This window comes from Tamandua tetradactyla, chromosome 8 (genome assembly GCF_023851605.1).
Source record: "Tamandua tetradactyla isolate mTamTet1 chromosome 8, mTamTet1.pri, whole genome shotgun sequence".
Taxonomy (NCBI): Eukaryota; Metazoa; Chordata; class Mammalia; order Pilosa; family Myrmecophagidae; genus Tamandua; species Tamandua tetradactyla.
In genome coordinates this window covers 50155812-50172300 of record NC_135334.1, presented here as the reverse complement: position 1 = coordinate 50172300, position 16489 = coordinate 50155812, and the positions used below count along the sequence as shown (strand labels likewise).

General features: G+C 43.8%; 1 protein-coding gene and 1 long non-coding RNA gene across 4 annotated transcripts in view; both read left to right on the top strand.

Moving 5' to 3' along the window:
* The first annotated feature begins 1503 nt into the window (after window positions 1–1503).
* Window positions 1504–8525, top strand: MTNR1B (melatonin receptor 1B). Its single transcript, XM_077112061.1, is given in 8 exon segments — window positions 1504–6294; window positions 6297–6377; window positions 6380–6453; window positions 6455–6510; window positions 6512–6556; window positions 6558–6713; window positions 6715–6885; window positions 6887–8525. Coding segments are annotated over 8 exon segments (894 nt in total). The 5' UTR covers window positions 1504–6185; the 3' UTR covers window positions 7089–8525.
* A 428-nt stretch (window positions 8526–8953) lies between these two features.
* Window positions 8954–16489, top strand: part of LOC143644371 (uncharacterized) — a 44010-nt gene continuing 36474 nt past the window's right edge. Inside the window, exons 1-2 of one of the 3 annotated variants that reach the window (XR_013156655.1) lie at window positions 8954–10220; window positions 13367–13645. This is a non-coding gene — a long non-coding RNA (uncharacterized LOC143644371). Of the gene's footprint in view, window positions 10221–13324; window positions 13646–16489 lie in introns of those variants that run through there. The other 2 variants (XR_013156653.1, XR_013156654.1) reach the window with 2 other exon arrangements.

The window sequence follows — 16489 nt, the reverse complement described above, 5'->3', positions numbered from 1 at the left end:
ACACTTTGTTCTGAGGATATTTTTAGCTATTTGAGACCCCTTTTCCTTCCAAATAAATTTGATAAGTATGTTTTCCAAGTCTTTAAAGTAGGTTGTTGGAATTTTGACTGGTATTGCATTGTGTCTGTAGATCAGTTTGGGTAGAATTGACATCTCAACAATGTTTAGACTTCCTATCCATGAATACGGAATGTCTTTCTACTTCTTTAGGTCTTCTTTTAGCAATGTTTTGTAGATTTCTACATACAGATCCTTTACATCCTTGGTTAAGTTTATTCCTAGGTACTTGATTTTTTTTAGTTGCTATTGTGAATGGAATTTTTTTTCTTAATTGCATCCTTGGTTAGGTCATTAGTAGCATATAGAAACACTACTGATTTTTGCACATTAACCTTGTATCCCACCACTTAGTTGAATTTGTGTATTAGCTCAAGTAGCTTTGTTGAAGATTTATTTTGACTTTCCAAATATAGGATCATGTCATCTGCAAATAATGAGAGTTTTACTTCTTCCTTTCTGATTTGGATGCCTTTTATTTCTTTTTCTTGCCTAATTGCTCTAGCTAGAACTTCCAGCACGATGTCGAATAAAAGTGGTGACAGTGGGCATCCTTGTTTCATTCCAGATCTTAGGAAAGCTTTAAGTCTTTTACTGTTGAGTATAATGCTGGCTGTGGGTTTTCCATATATGCCCTTTATCATATTGAGGGAGTTTCCTTCAATTCTTATCTTTTGAAGTGTTTTTATCAGGAAAGGATGCGGAATTTTGTCAATGCCTTTTCATCCTCAATGAGAAGGTAATGTGATTTTTCCATTTTGATTTTTTAAATGTGTTTTATTATACGAATTGATTTTGCTGTGTTTAACCACCCTTCATGCCTGGAATGAACCCCACTTGGTCGTGGTGTATAATTCTTTTAATGTGCCGTTGGATTTGATTTGCAAGTATTTTCTTGGGAATTTTTGCATCTACCTTCATTAGGGAGGTTGGCCTGTAGTTTTCCTTTCTGTAATATCTTTATCAGGTTTTATTATTAGAATGATATTAGCTTCGTAGAGTAAGTTAGGTATTATTCTGTTTTCCTCAATTTTTTGGAAGGGTTTGAGCAGGATTGGTGTTAGTTCTTTTTGAAATGTTTGTGTGAAATTCCTCTGTGAAGCCATTTGGCCCTGGGTTTTTCTTTGTAGGAAGGTTTTTGATGACTGATTGAATCTCTTTACTTGTGATTGGTTTGTTGAGGTCTTCTGTTTCTTCTCAAGTCAATATAGGTTGTTTGTGTGTTCTAAGAAATTGGCCATTTCATCTAAGTTGTCAAGTTTGTGTTCAGTTGTTTAAAGTATCCTCTTATGATTTTTTATTTCTATGAGGTCCATGGTTTTCACTCCCTTCTCATTTCTGATTTTGTTTATTTGCATAGTCTCTTTTTTTACTTTGTCATTCTAGCTAAGGGTGTGTAAATCTTGATCTTCTCAAAGATCCAAATTTTAATTTTATTATCTCTACTGTTCTTTTGTACTCCATGTCATTTATTTCTGCTTTAATCTTTGTTATTTCTTTTCTTGTACTTGCTTTAGGGTTAATTTGCTGCTCTTTCTCTAGTTTCTTCAGTTATTCAGTTGGGTCTTTGGTTTTAGCTCTTTCTTCCTTTTTAATGTAGGTGTTTAAAGCTATAAATTTCACTCTCAGCATTGCCTTTGCTACATCTTGTAGGTTTTGATACATTGTATTCTCATTTTTGTTCCTCTCCAGATATTTACTTATTTCTCTTTGACCCACTGATTATTTAAGACTGTGTTGTTTAACCTCCATGTATTTGTGAAAGTTCCAGTTCTTCGTAGTTATTGATTTCCAGCTTCATTCCATTGTGGTCAGAGAAGTGCTTTGACTAATGTCAGTCTTTTAAAACTTATTAAGACCTGTTTCGTGCCCCCGCATATGAACTGTCCTCCAGAATGGTCCATGAGCACTTGAGAAGAATGTATATCCTGCTGTTTGGGGGGGCAACGATCTATATATGTCTGTTAGGTCTAATTCATTTATCACATTGTCTAGGTTTACTGTTTGCTTATTGAGCCTCTGTCTGGCTTTCTATCTATAGAAGAGAGTGGTGCATTGAAGTCTTCCACTGTTATTGTAGAAATGTCTATTACTGCCTTCAGTTTTGCCAGTGTTTGCCTCATGTACTTTGAAGCTCTTTGATTGGGAGCATAAACATTTATGATTGTTATTTCTTCTTGGTGAATTGTCACTTTTATGAATATATAGCGTCCTTCTTTGTCTCATGACATCTTTGTATTTAAAATTTATTTTGTCTCGTAGTATAGCTACCCTTGTTTCCTTTTGGTTACAACTTGCATGGAATATCTTTTTCCATCCTTTCACTTTCAACCTATTTGTATCCTTGGGTCTAAGATGAGTCTCTTATAAACAGTATATAGATAAATCATATTCGTAAATCCAATCTTTATTTTTTATTTGGGGAGTTCAATTCATTAATTTTCAAAGTTATGTAAATGCAGTTCTTGATTCAACCATCTTATCCTTTGGTTTTTATCTGTTAGATCTATTTTTTTCTCTCTTTATCCTTTACATTATGCTTACTAATACTGTTCAATTCTGTGCCCTCCTCCAGACCTCTCTCTCTTGTCTTCTTTTCAGCTGACAGAACTCCCTTCAGCATTGCTCACAGGGCAGGTCACATGTTAAATTCTCTCAGCATTTGTTTGTCTGTAAAATTTTAATTGCCTCCTCACTGTTGAAGGACAGCTTTGTTGGACAAAAGAATTCTTGGCTGGCAGTTTTTCTCTTTCAGAATCTTAAATCTATCATATCACTGCCTTCTTGCCTCCAAGGTGCCCACCGAGTAGTCAACATTTAGTCTTGTTTCTTCCCCTGTATGTGCTAGATCTGCTTTCAGGACTCTTTCCTCTTCAGCATGTGTCAGTCTGATAGGGTCCATTTGGATTTATTCTATTTGGAGTTTGTTGGGCTTCTTTGATTTGCATATTTATGTCTTTTATAAGGGTTTGGAATTTTCCCCAATTATCTCCTCAAATAATCTTCCTAGCCTTTTCCTCTTCTTTTCTCCTTCTGGGACACCGGTGATTCTTACATGTGTGCACTTCACATTGTCAGTCATTTCCCTGAGATTCAATTTTTCCATCTTTTCATGATTTGTTCTTTTATGCATTCAAATGCAGTTCACTGTCCTCTACTTCACTTATTCTTCCTTCTGCCTCTTCAAAACTTGTTGTGAGTCTCCATTACTTATAATTTGATCTACAGTATCTCTCATTTCTGTAAGATCTGGTGTTTTTCTGTTTACTCTTTCAAATTCTTCTTTATGCCCTGTTAGTGTCTTTTTGATATCCTTTATGTTTTTAGCCAACCCATTGAAGTTATTTAGGAGATTTGTATGAGCACTGTTGATTAGTTGTTCTAAATTGTGTCTCCTCCAACTTTTTAAATAGGTTATTCGGCTTGGCCTTATCTTCTTGCATCTTCATGTGCTCTGTGTGTTTTGTTGGTTTCTAGGCATTTGATTATCTTGATAAATTTATTTTGAGGGCTGATGTCCCTCGCTCACCTAAGTTTTGTAGTTGCTTGCATTTGTGTTGAAGGTCTCTTTTGGCACTTGGCTTGTCTGTAATTTCCCACCACACCAGGACCGGTGTCTCACGCAGGAGGTGCAACTCTATTTGGAAGCCTGTCAAAGGCTGGGCAGAAAAGCAGCTTGCTAGAGTACACTTTCCCAGTCTTGCCAGCAGATGGAGCTCTTGTCCACCTCTTTCCAATAAACCTGCCTCTTCCTGACTATAGCAGCTTTCTGGGCAAGGACCAGACCAGGCAACAATCTAGGCAAGGTTGCACATCTCCTTGCTGCCAGCTCCAGGGGTGGAGAGTGGGCACTGTGCATGCTGACCGAGAATCTGCTTGTGGGCATGATGGGTCTGGTGTTTCCCGGGCTCCTGCATGGAAGGACCTTGGGCTGTGAGACTGAGGGGTTTCGCTTCCCCAGCCTGCAGCCGGCTGGGGAGTGCCCTGATTTTCACGGCAAGACCCAAGCTGGTGTGCACCGGCAGGGGTGGGGGTGGAGAAAGTGCTTGGTGCTGCAGAGCAGCTCCAGCTCTTGTCTTTGCATCTCAGCCTGTGCGCCGTGAGCACTCTGGCCTCCATGGAGAAATGATGGAGGCAGCAGGACCCAGAGTGTCTCTCTTGCCAGCTAATTGTCAGGTCGGCTCTGCTCTGTGCCCCCCTCCTCCTGAGGAGAGGGCCCTCCAGTCTCCCCCAAACCAGGCGCCCTCAGTGGCCTGCTTCAGGGATGGGGGTAGGCCTCTGTGTGGGGATGAAGCGAGTCTGCTGGCTCCTGGGTTCCCACACGGGGACTCCCAGCTGTGAGGCTGAGAGGGATGGTCTCCCCAGCTGGCAGCGGAAGCTGGAGTGCCCGAGTGTGCGACTCCTCAGCCACCTGATCTGGCCAGCGCATAGCGGCCGGCCCCAGGTATGGTCATGATCGAATGAACTCACCCTAACTCTCAATCATAATTTCTCCACTTTTTCATCCAGGTCTTCAAGTTCCCTTTGCTCACCCGTACCCTGGAACCGCTGTCCTGGTCCTTTTCTGCCTCTTCTCTAGTTGTTTCAGGTGGAGAAGTGAGATCTGCTTCTCCTGTTCTACCATCTTCCCAGAAGTTTCTGGCTTTGCTGCCTCTTTCGTGCTACCTTGACCTCTCCAGACGCCTACGATGATCTTTTAAGCATATTGTAGGTGCTCAAAAAGTAAAACATGGTTATGAAACAAATGGCACTGGGGTTGGAGCTGCTCATGCTCTTAGCTTCATTTTGCAAAGGATTCAGGTTCTTAGCACTTTTTATTCATGCGTCAGTGTTGGTTTTAAAACGAAGCCCTTGAGGAGTAGAGCCTGTGTTCTTTTTTTTTTTTTTCTTTTTTTGTGAAAAATAAAATATATACAAAAAAGCAATAAATTTCAAAGCACATCACAACAATTAGTTGTAGAACAGATTTCAGAGTTTGATATGGGTTACAATTCCACAATTTTAGGTTTTTACTTCTAGCAACTCTAAGATACTGGGGATTAAAAGAAATATCAATATAATGATTTAGCAATCATACTCATTTGTTAAACCTACCTTCTCTACATAACTCCATCATTACTTTTGATCTTTCTCTCACTCTTTAGGGGTATTTGGGCTATGCCCATTCTAACTTTTTCATGTTGTATGGGGCTGTCAGTAATATAGGATAGGGGGATGGAACTAATTGTTGTTGAGAGGCTGGCCCCTCTGCATTTCAGGACTTATCTGCTCCAGGGACCTGTGTTCTTCTTGGTTAAGCCTTGTCTCCACCGTAGGGCTCGAAATCAGAATGTATCTAAAGCATATTCACAGATGGCTGTTGTGGTTTCCTGAGGCTCTTTCTGGCTGGCTGAACTTGATGATTCTGAGAACACTCTATTCAAAGGAGAAAGGCCGTGCAGGAAGCCTGGGACAGTACAGGCAAAGCAGGAAGGGCCTCTCAAGGCTGTGAGAAAAGGAAAGCAGACAGCTTCCTCTCCCTCCATAGTACTGGGACTGAGCCAGGTGCCATCAATGTGACAACAGGACCAGGACAGCTGGCTCAGACAAGGCACCAGAGACCAGAAGTACATGACTCCCACTCTTAAAACCTTTCTGTCCAGCTGCAAGATGGAATTTGCATTTAGAAAAAATAACTTAAAAATACATAGAAAGTGATCTGTTGACTAGTGGGGAGAAGATGCAAAAGGAGAACTTGTCACGTTGACGTGCAGAGAGGTGGAGGGAGATGGTGGAGAATCCATATTCCTGAATTTCAGACTCTTTCTTCTCCAGCATTCTTGCTGGAACTTACGTGATGCGAAGGCCTGGAACATCTGTGGCTATCATGAAAACACTAATCTTTGTTGCATACCCACTGTGTGCTTAGGCACTTCACATCATTATTTAATTCTCACAAGCTAATCTGTGAGGTAGGTATTATTAACCTCATTTTGCCAATGAGAAAAACAAGGCTTTGAGAGTTAAGAAACTTACCTTGGTGATACAGTTTGTAAGTGGCAGAGATGCAAACTGAGCCTGAACTCTGTGTGTCTGAAAGTCACTTGTTTTTCATGTTCTAGGTTAACAGTAACTGAGTGAAGGATAGGATGGTCTGCAGAGTAGAAACCATGGGGCTTCACACTGTCTCTTGCTGGATGTTTCCTGTCCCAGGTAGTTTGTTCTTGGTGAGTCTGGCATTGGCGGACCTGGTGGTCTCCGTGTACCTACCCCGCTAATCCAGGTGTCTGTCTTCCATGACGGCCAGGCCCTTGGGGAGACGCACTGCAAGGCCAGCGCCTTTGGATGGGCCTAAGTGTCATCGGCCCCGTCTCTACCATCCCCAGCGCGGTTAACCACTCCTGCTGCATCCGGCACGGGCGCAGCCTACCCCCGGGTCTGCTGGCACCGCCCCCACCCCCCCACTCCCGGACACCCGCCTCATCTGGCTCCTCCCCAGCATGGCCTTGGTGCCCTACCTCTGGGTCCCTGGAGCATGGCCCCTGCGTCTGCTCCTGCACCTTTGTCCAGAAGCCCAGCGCCCAGCACATGGCGGCAGGGGTGGGCACCCGCTCCCTCCCCGCCTTCGCTGTGGTCTCCTTCTGTTACCTGCGCCTCTGGGTGCTGGTGCTCCAGGTATGGGAAGGCCACGTCAGAGAGCGTGCTGTGCCGGTGGCCCCGCGACGTCCAGAGCTTTCTCACCGTTTGTGGCGTTGGTGATCATCACCATCTGCCTGGCCCCTTGAACTGCATCAGCCTTGCCATCACCATCAACCCTGAAGAAATGGCCTCTCAGGTTCCCCAGGGACTCTATCACTAGCTGCTTCCTGGCTTATTTCAACAGCTGCCTAAACACCATCACCTGTGGGCTCCTGGACCAGAACTGCAGCAGGGAGGGTAAGAGGATCCTCTGGGCCCTGTGCTCCCCACAACACGGCTTTCAGGATGTGGAGGGGCCGCAGTGCCAAGATCCACCTGTTAGCAATGACAGCCCCCTGCCTTGCCGTCCCTAGCCTGGACCTGAGGCACCCTGGCTGGAGTGACAAGCCCATGAAATGGTGGGGGGGATTTGCTGGAAGGGGGAACTAGCCTGCTGCTCACATTAACAGCATGTCCCTTGTGGAACTTCATCCCCTGGCCAAGAAGTCCATCAGCCCCCTTGGTTCAGGCAGGTCAGAGGATGCCCACAGGTCCCGGAGCCACGCTGAGGTGAGCACAGGCAGCGGATTTGTCAAACTCTCCGTGCCACACCCTCTCGGTGATGCATGGGGAGCTTGGTGCATGCAAGGACCAAGGAAGGATCAGTATGAGAACGGCATGGGGCAGAAGAGGTCAACTCCTTCCCAGTAGCTGCTCCCTCGTCCTCCTGCTTTGGCCCCCTGGTGCTTGTTCCCCTTCCCCTGCAGGATGGCAAGGATGGATGTCTTTCTGTTAGCAGAGGTGAAAGAGCCAAGTCTGCAGCACTGAAAGGTTGATACCTTTGCAGAGGTCTTGGGGAGCATGGTGGGTGCAGAGGAAAGTGTTCCGTGTTATTCTCCACATCTGACCTTCCCCACCACACCACAAACACATGCTCCACTCCACAAACACACTACACACACACACCACAAATAAGCATTCCACACACCCACACACTCACACTCCTCAGGCATTTGGAGCACAAAGTCTTCCTTTCCTGGTTTTACCATGTTAAAATTGTGTTATTTGAGCCAACTCACCTAATCTCTATTCCTCAGTTTACTGATCTTAATGTGGGTTCACGAGAGCGCCTACCTCCCACCTCCCAGGGCTGGGCGGCACGTTCTCTGGGACCACAGGATTGGAGGAATGAATGTACAGTCTCCAGGGAGGACTGCCTTGATGAATAACACACATTTGTTATTTTTTTGAATTTCAGTGTGTTTTCAAACATTTGCTTCTTTACAGACCCAACAGAGGGACAATACATGTAAAAGGTCTAATTGACTGGCCTCAGACCCTTTACAAATAAAGTCAAATGAATAAATATAAAATTTTCCTAAAAGCACTTGTGTTTTTCTAAGATAAATTAAGTAAAACTATGCCTTGTTTTTTAATTTTGGGCAATGAAAAAAGATTATAATTTGTAATACAGATCCCTTTTTCTTCCCTTTGGAAAAATCCTATGCTGGCAAATTCAAATAAAATCTGGAGAATATTTATAGTACGTCAGTGCAATTTATTTTATGGTATTGATGTAAAAGTTAGGAGACGGATGAGCTACCTGAAATGCTCTGGGCCAGGCCATAAATGTGTGGTGGCTTAACCTCCCTTGGATGCTAACTCAGCAAAGGGCCTGGGGAAGAAGCATCCTGCCATTGACATCTTTCAGGTAGCCAGAGTCACAGCCCAACAACAGGCTGGGTCTGAGAAGGGGCTTTTCAACAGCTGCTGCAGGATTGGGGAAGTGATTTGTCACAGGCCGAGTCAGCTGCCCCGCTCTGCAATGCTGCTGCAGGCTGCCTCGCTGGGTGGCACTGCAATGCTGCTGCAGGCTGCCTCGCTGGGTGGCTCTGCAATGCTGCTGCAGGCTGCCTTGCTGGGTGGCACTGCAGTGCTGTTGCACACTGCCTCGCTGGGTGGCTCTGCAATGCTGCTGCAGGCTGCCTCGCTGGGTGGCACTGCAATGCTGCTGCAGGCTGCCTCGCTGGGTGGCACTGCAATGCTGCTGCAGGCTGCCTCGCTGGGTGGCACTGCAGTGCTGTTGCACGCTGCCTTGCTGGGTGGCTCTGCAATGCTGCTGCAGGCTGCCTCGCTGGGTGGCACTGCAATGCTGCTGCAGGCTGCCTCGCTGGGTGGCTCTGCAATGCTGCTGCAGGCTGCCTCGCTGGGTGGCTCTGCAATGCTGCTGCAGGCTGCCTCGCTGGGTGGCACTGCAATGCTGCTGCAAGCTGCCTCGCTGGGTGGCACTGCTGCGTCGCGTTTGGCAGGGAGAAGGGGAGTGTGAGTCAGGCATGGCCCTCCCCTACTCTGTGTAGGGGGACTTCTAGAGCAGGGAGAAGAGTTTTCTCTGCTTGTCCAGCCACATCTGTGGTAGAGAGGGGGTAGTAATGGTGACAGCGACAGAGAGGAGGAGGACCCCAGAGCAGTTACGAGATCATTGATCATTAATCATTGAATGCTTGCTGTAGGTCAGGCCATGTACAGATGCTTTAAACCCATCCTCACCTTTATTTCTGAGAGTAACCCTGTGGGTTAGTTATCATTATCCCCATTTTTGGATGAGGAAAGAGACGCTCAGGTTAAGTAACTTGCCTAAATTTGTGCATGGATCTGCCCTAACTGAGCATACATGGAAGAATGTGCGGCTCTCTCAAGCCTCAGTTTCTCCATTTATAAACCAGAACCCTCACACCTGCCCACCAGCAGAGAGATGGCAGAAAACTAGTCTAGTGAGACAGGCAGCCGCTAGGCGAAGCATGACTGCTGAAAATAGTGGCTGCATCATCAGACACCCTATTGTGGAAATATTTATAGTGTATTTATTTGTTTGACAGGCACAGTGCCGGTGGTGTCAATTTAAATAGTCTCTAAGCAAGCATTTTTTTTTTCCTTCAACATGCTCTTAACTTTGCTTTATAATTCAGCTGGAGTATCTCAGAAGGGACTCTTTTTCCCCTAAGAATCCCCTAATCAGGAGGTATTTGCTTTTCAACCACCACAGTAGCATGTTTTTAAATTGCACAGTGGAAGCTCAAAAAGCAAAGCCTTTTTCGTATTTGACCAGGTTGCAATTAATAATGAGTAAGCTTCTATCCAGCCATCACCCCACACATTGAGCCTATCCATGACGGTAGATGATGGAGGCTTTTAAGGAAGGCTTTTGCTAAGCAGGGGAACAAATCTTGATGCAGAGCATGAAAATTCCCCAGCCCTGTGTGTCTTTGGCTATTTATTTTCCTTAGTATAGATTGCAAGTCACATCCTTTTCTTCTTCATCCTGTGAAGCGACTGTAGCCTACTCCTGGGCTGGTACAACCCTGTAGGTGTGTGGAGAAAGCCACTGCTCGCCACACCCAGCATCCGCCGTAGGAGCAAAGCCCCACCTGGGTCAGGAGAAGAAGACCCTGACATCTCCTGGCTGCTGCAGAGGTGCCGGCGACAAGGCTTTCCGACAACAGCTCCAGGTAAAGGCTGCAGTGAGCTAGTCCTACAGGCTTGCAAAACATTGTTCTTTCTCCTTCTCTAGCTGCGATGGTGATTTAGGTAGGGTAACCAAATACTTCTTGAGAGTGAAAGAGGGCACTGTTAATAATTATGTAAGGGCAACAGATGCCAATCAGACTGTTCCAGGCAAACTGGGACATGTGGGCTCCTTAGGCTAAGGGAAAATCCAAAGAGATAAGGAAAAGCTGCAAGGAAACTTTGAGATAACAAATCTGGCAGAACCATAAATAGTCACATTAGCTTCTGTCTACATGAAGCCAAGTACTTACATGAAAAGGGGAACAACTGAGCAGATTGGTAGCTTAAACTGAAACACTTGTCTAAATGCCTCACCTCTTGCCTTCAATGGAAGAATGTTGGTAGATTGCTGAGAAGGGCCTGCCCGGGAGAGTGTGTGTCACCATCAGCCGCAGGAGGTGATGGCGGTAGGTGTGGAAGCAGCAGCGTCAGCAGTAGCGTTAGTAACAGCAACAGAAACAGCTGTGTGGCCAGGCCATGGAAGAGGTGTCAGCAGAAGGCCTAAGAGGCCTTGCCACCCTGAGGACCCGGGTCACTTGAAGAAGGAGGAGCCAAGAGAGGACAGGAGGAGGCTGGTATAGAGGGGAGGAGGAGGTGCAGTGGGAACTTTTGCAGTCTGACTTGGTAAATTGAGCCTTTGAGAGGCAGCATGATATTGGAATCTGCAATAACCTCTAACAGCAACTTCAACGCGATTCCAACTTTACCCAGACTTGGATCCATTTTCACAGGCTAAAGGCATAGTTCCCACAAGACTCCCCTCTCTTCAGATACCAGCTCTAAATTCGGGGTTTCTCAGAGCCACCTAGACTTCTGACCAGCTGGCTACAAATTCAGGAGTTCCCGTCACCCCTCAGGTTCAGTAATCATTAGAATGACACATAGAATTAAGGGAAGCACTGTCCTTATGATTATGGTTTATTACAGCTCAAAGAATTCAAATTAGAAGGAGCCGAAAGAAATGATGCAGAGGGCAAGGTTTGGGAGAATTCCCAATCACAAAGCTGCTATGTCCTTTCTCTGTGGAGTCAGAATGTGTTAACCATGCCTATGTAATGAAGCACCATAAAAGTTCGGAATGTGTTTTAATGACTAACTCCTGTATCTTCAAGATTTACCTAAATATTACCATTTGGGCTCTTTTTAAAATAATTCAATCCTCACATCAACCATGGCACTCCAATCTTCCTTACCATGATCTACTTTTATTTTTCCTTCCAATAGAAAATCTTGTGGCATAATATGTAGATATTGTGACTTTCTATTGTCTGCTATTAGGCTATAACATCAACAAGTGCAGGCTTTTTATTTGTTTTGTTCAGTTAAATATTCCAAGTCCCTGCAGTTGCCTGGAGGATCGTAGTTGTTCCAACAATATTTACTGATACATGAACAAAAATATTCTCATAGCAGGACTTCCATTTCTGATATATTCTTATGAACCTCACTGTACCATTTAGCCTTTCTTGAATTACTGTATATGTTTTTTGTTTTGTTTCATTTTTTGATAATTTACCTCAGGCTTTTGGTTAGTATAATTCAGTGGTTTTGTCCTTCTTAAACTGTGTAAAACCATGTTCAGTAAGAGACCCCAAAGCTGACTGGTTTTTTGTTTGTTTGTTTTACTAGCTGCATTCTTATACTAAGAAATAAAACAAATTAGCAATAACAATAAAAAGCCTGGACACCCAAACCTCAGAGCGTTTCCATGACTGGTCGCACACACAGCTGTGCCAGGAGGGTGACACATCAACGTCTTTTGCCAATCAGGGAAGCTCACCCAAGCTCTGTCATTCAGAGTTTTTATTGGTATTTCCTTATATAGACATGTTGATTGAACCAATACCCATGTGATTGAATTCAGTCTCAGGCCCAGGTCCCCTCCATGGGGTTGGGGAGGTCGGGCTGATTTGATACAATCCAGAGCCCAAATCCCCTAACCACAGGGTTGGTCTTTCTGCCATAGCCAGCCCACCCTGACACTGCCACTGTGCGCCCCCCCACCCTAAATCATCTCCGTAGCATAAACTAGCAGATGTCGTCTGCGACCCACCATGAAAAACAAAAAACACTCCTATCATGGAAATTTACAAAAGTTAGAGAGCATCTCCCAGGAACTGGGAACAAAGGGCAGTCAAGTTCTAATGTTATACAATGGGATCAAACAGATCTGGAATTAAATACTGACTTATAATTTACTAGTATTGAGAAATTAGCCTCATTATTTGGCTGCTTTGACTCCCAGGCTTCTGATCTGTGAAATGTGGAGGGTAACAGCCCCTTCCCATGGTTTTTGAAAGGATAAATGGCATCGTGTGCCCATGTGTATGGCACAGTGCCTGGCACATAGTAGGTTTTCAGCAAAGTGCTTGTCCCATCCCTGGAACTTCATATACAATGAGTAAAACTGTTATAGGCAAGACCAAGAAAAAACTCATGCATGTTGTACTCTTTATACTCAGCTTCTTTATGCTCATTTTTAAAACCAGGTTTTTGTGGTGGTTTTTTTTAAATCTACAGAGAGCATACTGCTTGGAAACCATTTTCAGAAGAAAATAAATCTAAAATACACTAAACCTTAAGCATTATACATTGATTTCTACTTTAGTCTTGTTCACAGACTTTGGTAGAATGTGCCCTAGTAAATCGTACCCCACTTCTTACCATGGAGGGCAACACAAATTCCCTTCTTTCCCCAGCTCTGCAGCTTCATCCTGTGTTAAGGTCTCAGATCAACTCTCAGTGTGGGGTGTGAAGCTTGGCAGTTGCTCATGGACACACAAGATAGTGCAGGGGCTGGAAATGGGTGGGAGGGTCTGGATCTAACAGAAGTCTTGCTTATTAGAGTTCAACAGCTTTGTGGCCAGAAGGTGACGTGGCCCAAGTTATATTTTGGCAAGATTAATCTGGAAGTAGCAGGTAGGAGACGGAAGGGGCGGAAGGGAGAGACAGCAGAAGGTGAGGGACTATTTAGAAGGCTCTAAATTCCAAGAAAAGTATGTGAGAAAAGCTGTACCTGCAGTGATTGCAGTGTGAAAAGAACCCACTTTCCAGGTCTCCTCTCCCATTATCTTTCAACTCATTCTAGGCCCCAACCTGAGAATGGAGAGCACCTGCGTTCTCAGAGCGTACTGTCAGGACAGAGAACTGAGACCACATAGGTCAACATGGCTTCATTATTTGTTCCATGAAAATCCTTGCCCAGGAAAAGAAGGTTGTAAATAATAACTAAGTACACTGTTTGCTTCAGGAAGTCTCTATGAACGACTTTACAGGCAGAGAGCGTGCTCATCTCGACAAACAGATCTGCTTTTAGCACAATAGATTGTTCACCTTGGCAAACAGCTTCTCATTGAACAGTTACTTGGTAAGTAACAGTTTACTTATCAAGACTTGCTTCATATTCCTAAATTCTGCCAACCTTGAAAGACCTCATTTAAACCACTTCAACCCAGATCTCCAGGCATTATAAATATCCTCCCCTGACCTCACCTTTCTGAGCTACTACTAACACACCCTTCGTCGTACTTGCGGAGTTCTCCCTTACTGCAGCAGGTTTGGTACACTTAACTTTGTTTGAACAAGGAGTTTTCCGGTGGCCTTTTGGGAGATGACAATCATCCAGCCTAACCCAATGACTTGGTGTCCACAAATACCACCGATTCCTACTGTTCCACCCACGCACAGAAAGCCCTCTCTGCCGGAGCCTGCCCATTCTCAGAATCCGCGAGCCTGCACCACTTTCTCCATGGGAACAGTTTCTCCGTGAGGCCTCTCGCTTCTCCAAACCCCACCACCACCACTCCCACACCACACACACACTTTTGGTGTTACTCACTTTTTCCTTGCCTTCTTATACCTGTTTATCTATTTATTTTATTTCTGAATGGTGAGTTCCTGAGGCAGGGCCTGCAGTGGCCATCTAGAACGATTCCAACATAACAGTGGCACAAGAGGCTCATTCTAAAAATGCTTTTAAAGATTCCCAAAGCACTTGAGGAGAACAAGTCAAAGGGAATGAAAATTCCTCCTTTTTTCCCCTTAAGGCAAAATTCTAAAAATAAATTCTCTGTGATAATTTAAAAGTATATTTGGCTTTACAAAAGAGGTTTCTTCCAGTTCTTTTCAAAGTGATTGATGATTCTTTTTTAGTCTCTTTTGTACTATTTACACACACACACAGACACACACACATTAACCACACATCAAAGTGCACCAGCTCAAGTATCGTAGGCTTGTCTTTTCCTGTTTTTATAGATCTCTTCTTTCTCTTTTCAGACTCTTGTACCTTTAGTACAAGATATTTATCTGTTTCTTTTCCTTATTGTGAATTCCATAAGAGACATGAGAAAGCTTAGTAGCATAATACAGGAGGCTCATGGAAGTTCTACAGAAGTTTATACTTCTAATACTTAGGTGATAAGGGTTAATTTAGTACAACATTTTTCTTATTGAGGAAAAGTTGACAGAATATGTACGCCTTTACTTTCTTAAATTGAAGACATGGACATAATCTAACTTTTCTTCATTACTCATCCTTCTGACCATTCACAATACATCTCTTGGTCAACCTTTTTGGCTTCCTCTCCCTTACTATTAGGTTTTAACTGCCATTAGTTCACAGAGAGTAGCCTTTGGGCAGGGTCTCAAGTGTTTGCAAATCTAAAGGTTCCTTTTCTTCTACGTTGCTACTTCCAATCTGCTATGGCTTGAGAAATAAATCCCAAGCTCAGGAGAGGTTGTGTATTAAGAGTAAACCTTGCTATATAAGTGGGCATCTAGGCCTTCTCCTGTGAAATAAGACACAAATTCTTAACTTGGTGGACCTTGGGTTCTGAACTTTCTCTCTCCGTAGGCAGGCTGCATTCCTCTCCTCCCAACCCCAGGAAGAGAAGCCATGGATCCATCACATATTCAAAGGACCTTTTGAGCCCCAAGAAGTCAGAGAAATGCAGTTATGTGATAGCTGCATATTTGTGAATATCAGAGAAATGCAGTTTTGTGATAGCTGGAAGAAGTAGGGAAAATGTGGCCGACAACGTTAATTTTTCTTTTAGAAAGGAAATTATCCTCTTTATCAAGAGAATCCTGATTTTGTGTGGGGTGACAATATGCATAGTTAAAAATGCTAACCTTCCCAGGCAACCTTAACTGGGGGTCACCATGAATTTAATTCTGACCAAAGACATGTAGGCAGAAAGTTCTGGATAGAACTTGCAGAAAAGCTTGACAGGGAGCCAAGTCAGCTGGCATGTACTTCTTCACTTTTTCTAGTTGCCTTTCCCTGCTTCCATTTTCTTTTTGACTGGAACATATTTGTGAGGCCAGAAGTAGAGTAGCCATTTTTCAACCATAAGCAACAAATGGACAGCAGAGAAGACAAGATAGAAGGAGGTCCTTGAGAATCCTTGGTCACCTGTACCTGCTGAGAACTGCCTACATCTGGGCTTTCAGTAATCAAATGTTACTCTTGAGGCATTGAATGTTTACCTTGAGATGGTTCAGCCACAAAGATCCACTTTATAAGCATAAAAAATAAGTACTAAATATATCACAACTGTTATAAAGCAGGTATGCTTAAAAACACTGAAACTTCCTAATCACTGTCTTTTGGGATTTCATTCTAGGGTTATCCAGTCACCACTTGGATATACCATAGACACCTCAAAAGCAACATACCCCAAGCTCAATTATTTATTCTCCATCACTGCAAGCTTGTTTAGCCCTACTTTCCTTGTTTCTCTATTCCTTCTCTTGGTTTTTGGCAATAGCATTCATCATGTCACTTAAAGATAGAAAATTCACACTGTACTTCTTATCCTTTCTCTCCATCACCTCTACTCCCCCTCTTTCCCATATCCAAGTAGTTATTTAATCCTGAAGACTCTGTGTATAACTGAGAAAATGTTATAGACATTGGCCTCTTGGTTGGCTTTCCAGAGCTGCACAGCTCAGAATATGTTTGCTCTAGATTGTGGATCAAAGAAAGGAATCCAAAACCCACTCTAAAGTATATTTAAAATAGTATTGACTCAAAGGAAAGGCTCTAGAATTTCTGATAAACATTCCTTGGAATAGATTTCTTATTTTGAAGGTCATTAGATAATTGAGAAACTGGTTACTGTTACACACACCTCTGCACTAAATCTGATTCCATAAATCTTCATGGTTCTTTCCTGAACTCTTCTGAAACAAGTACCTGCTTGTAGGT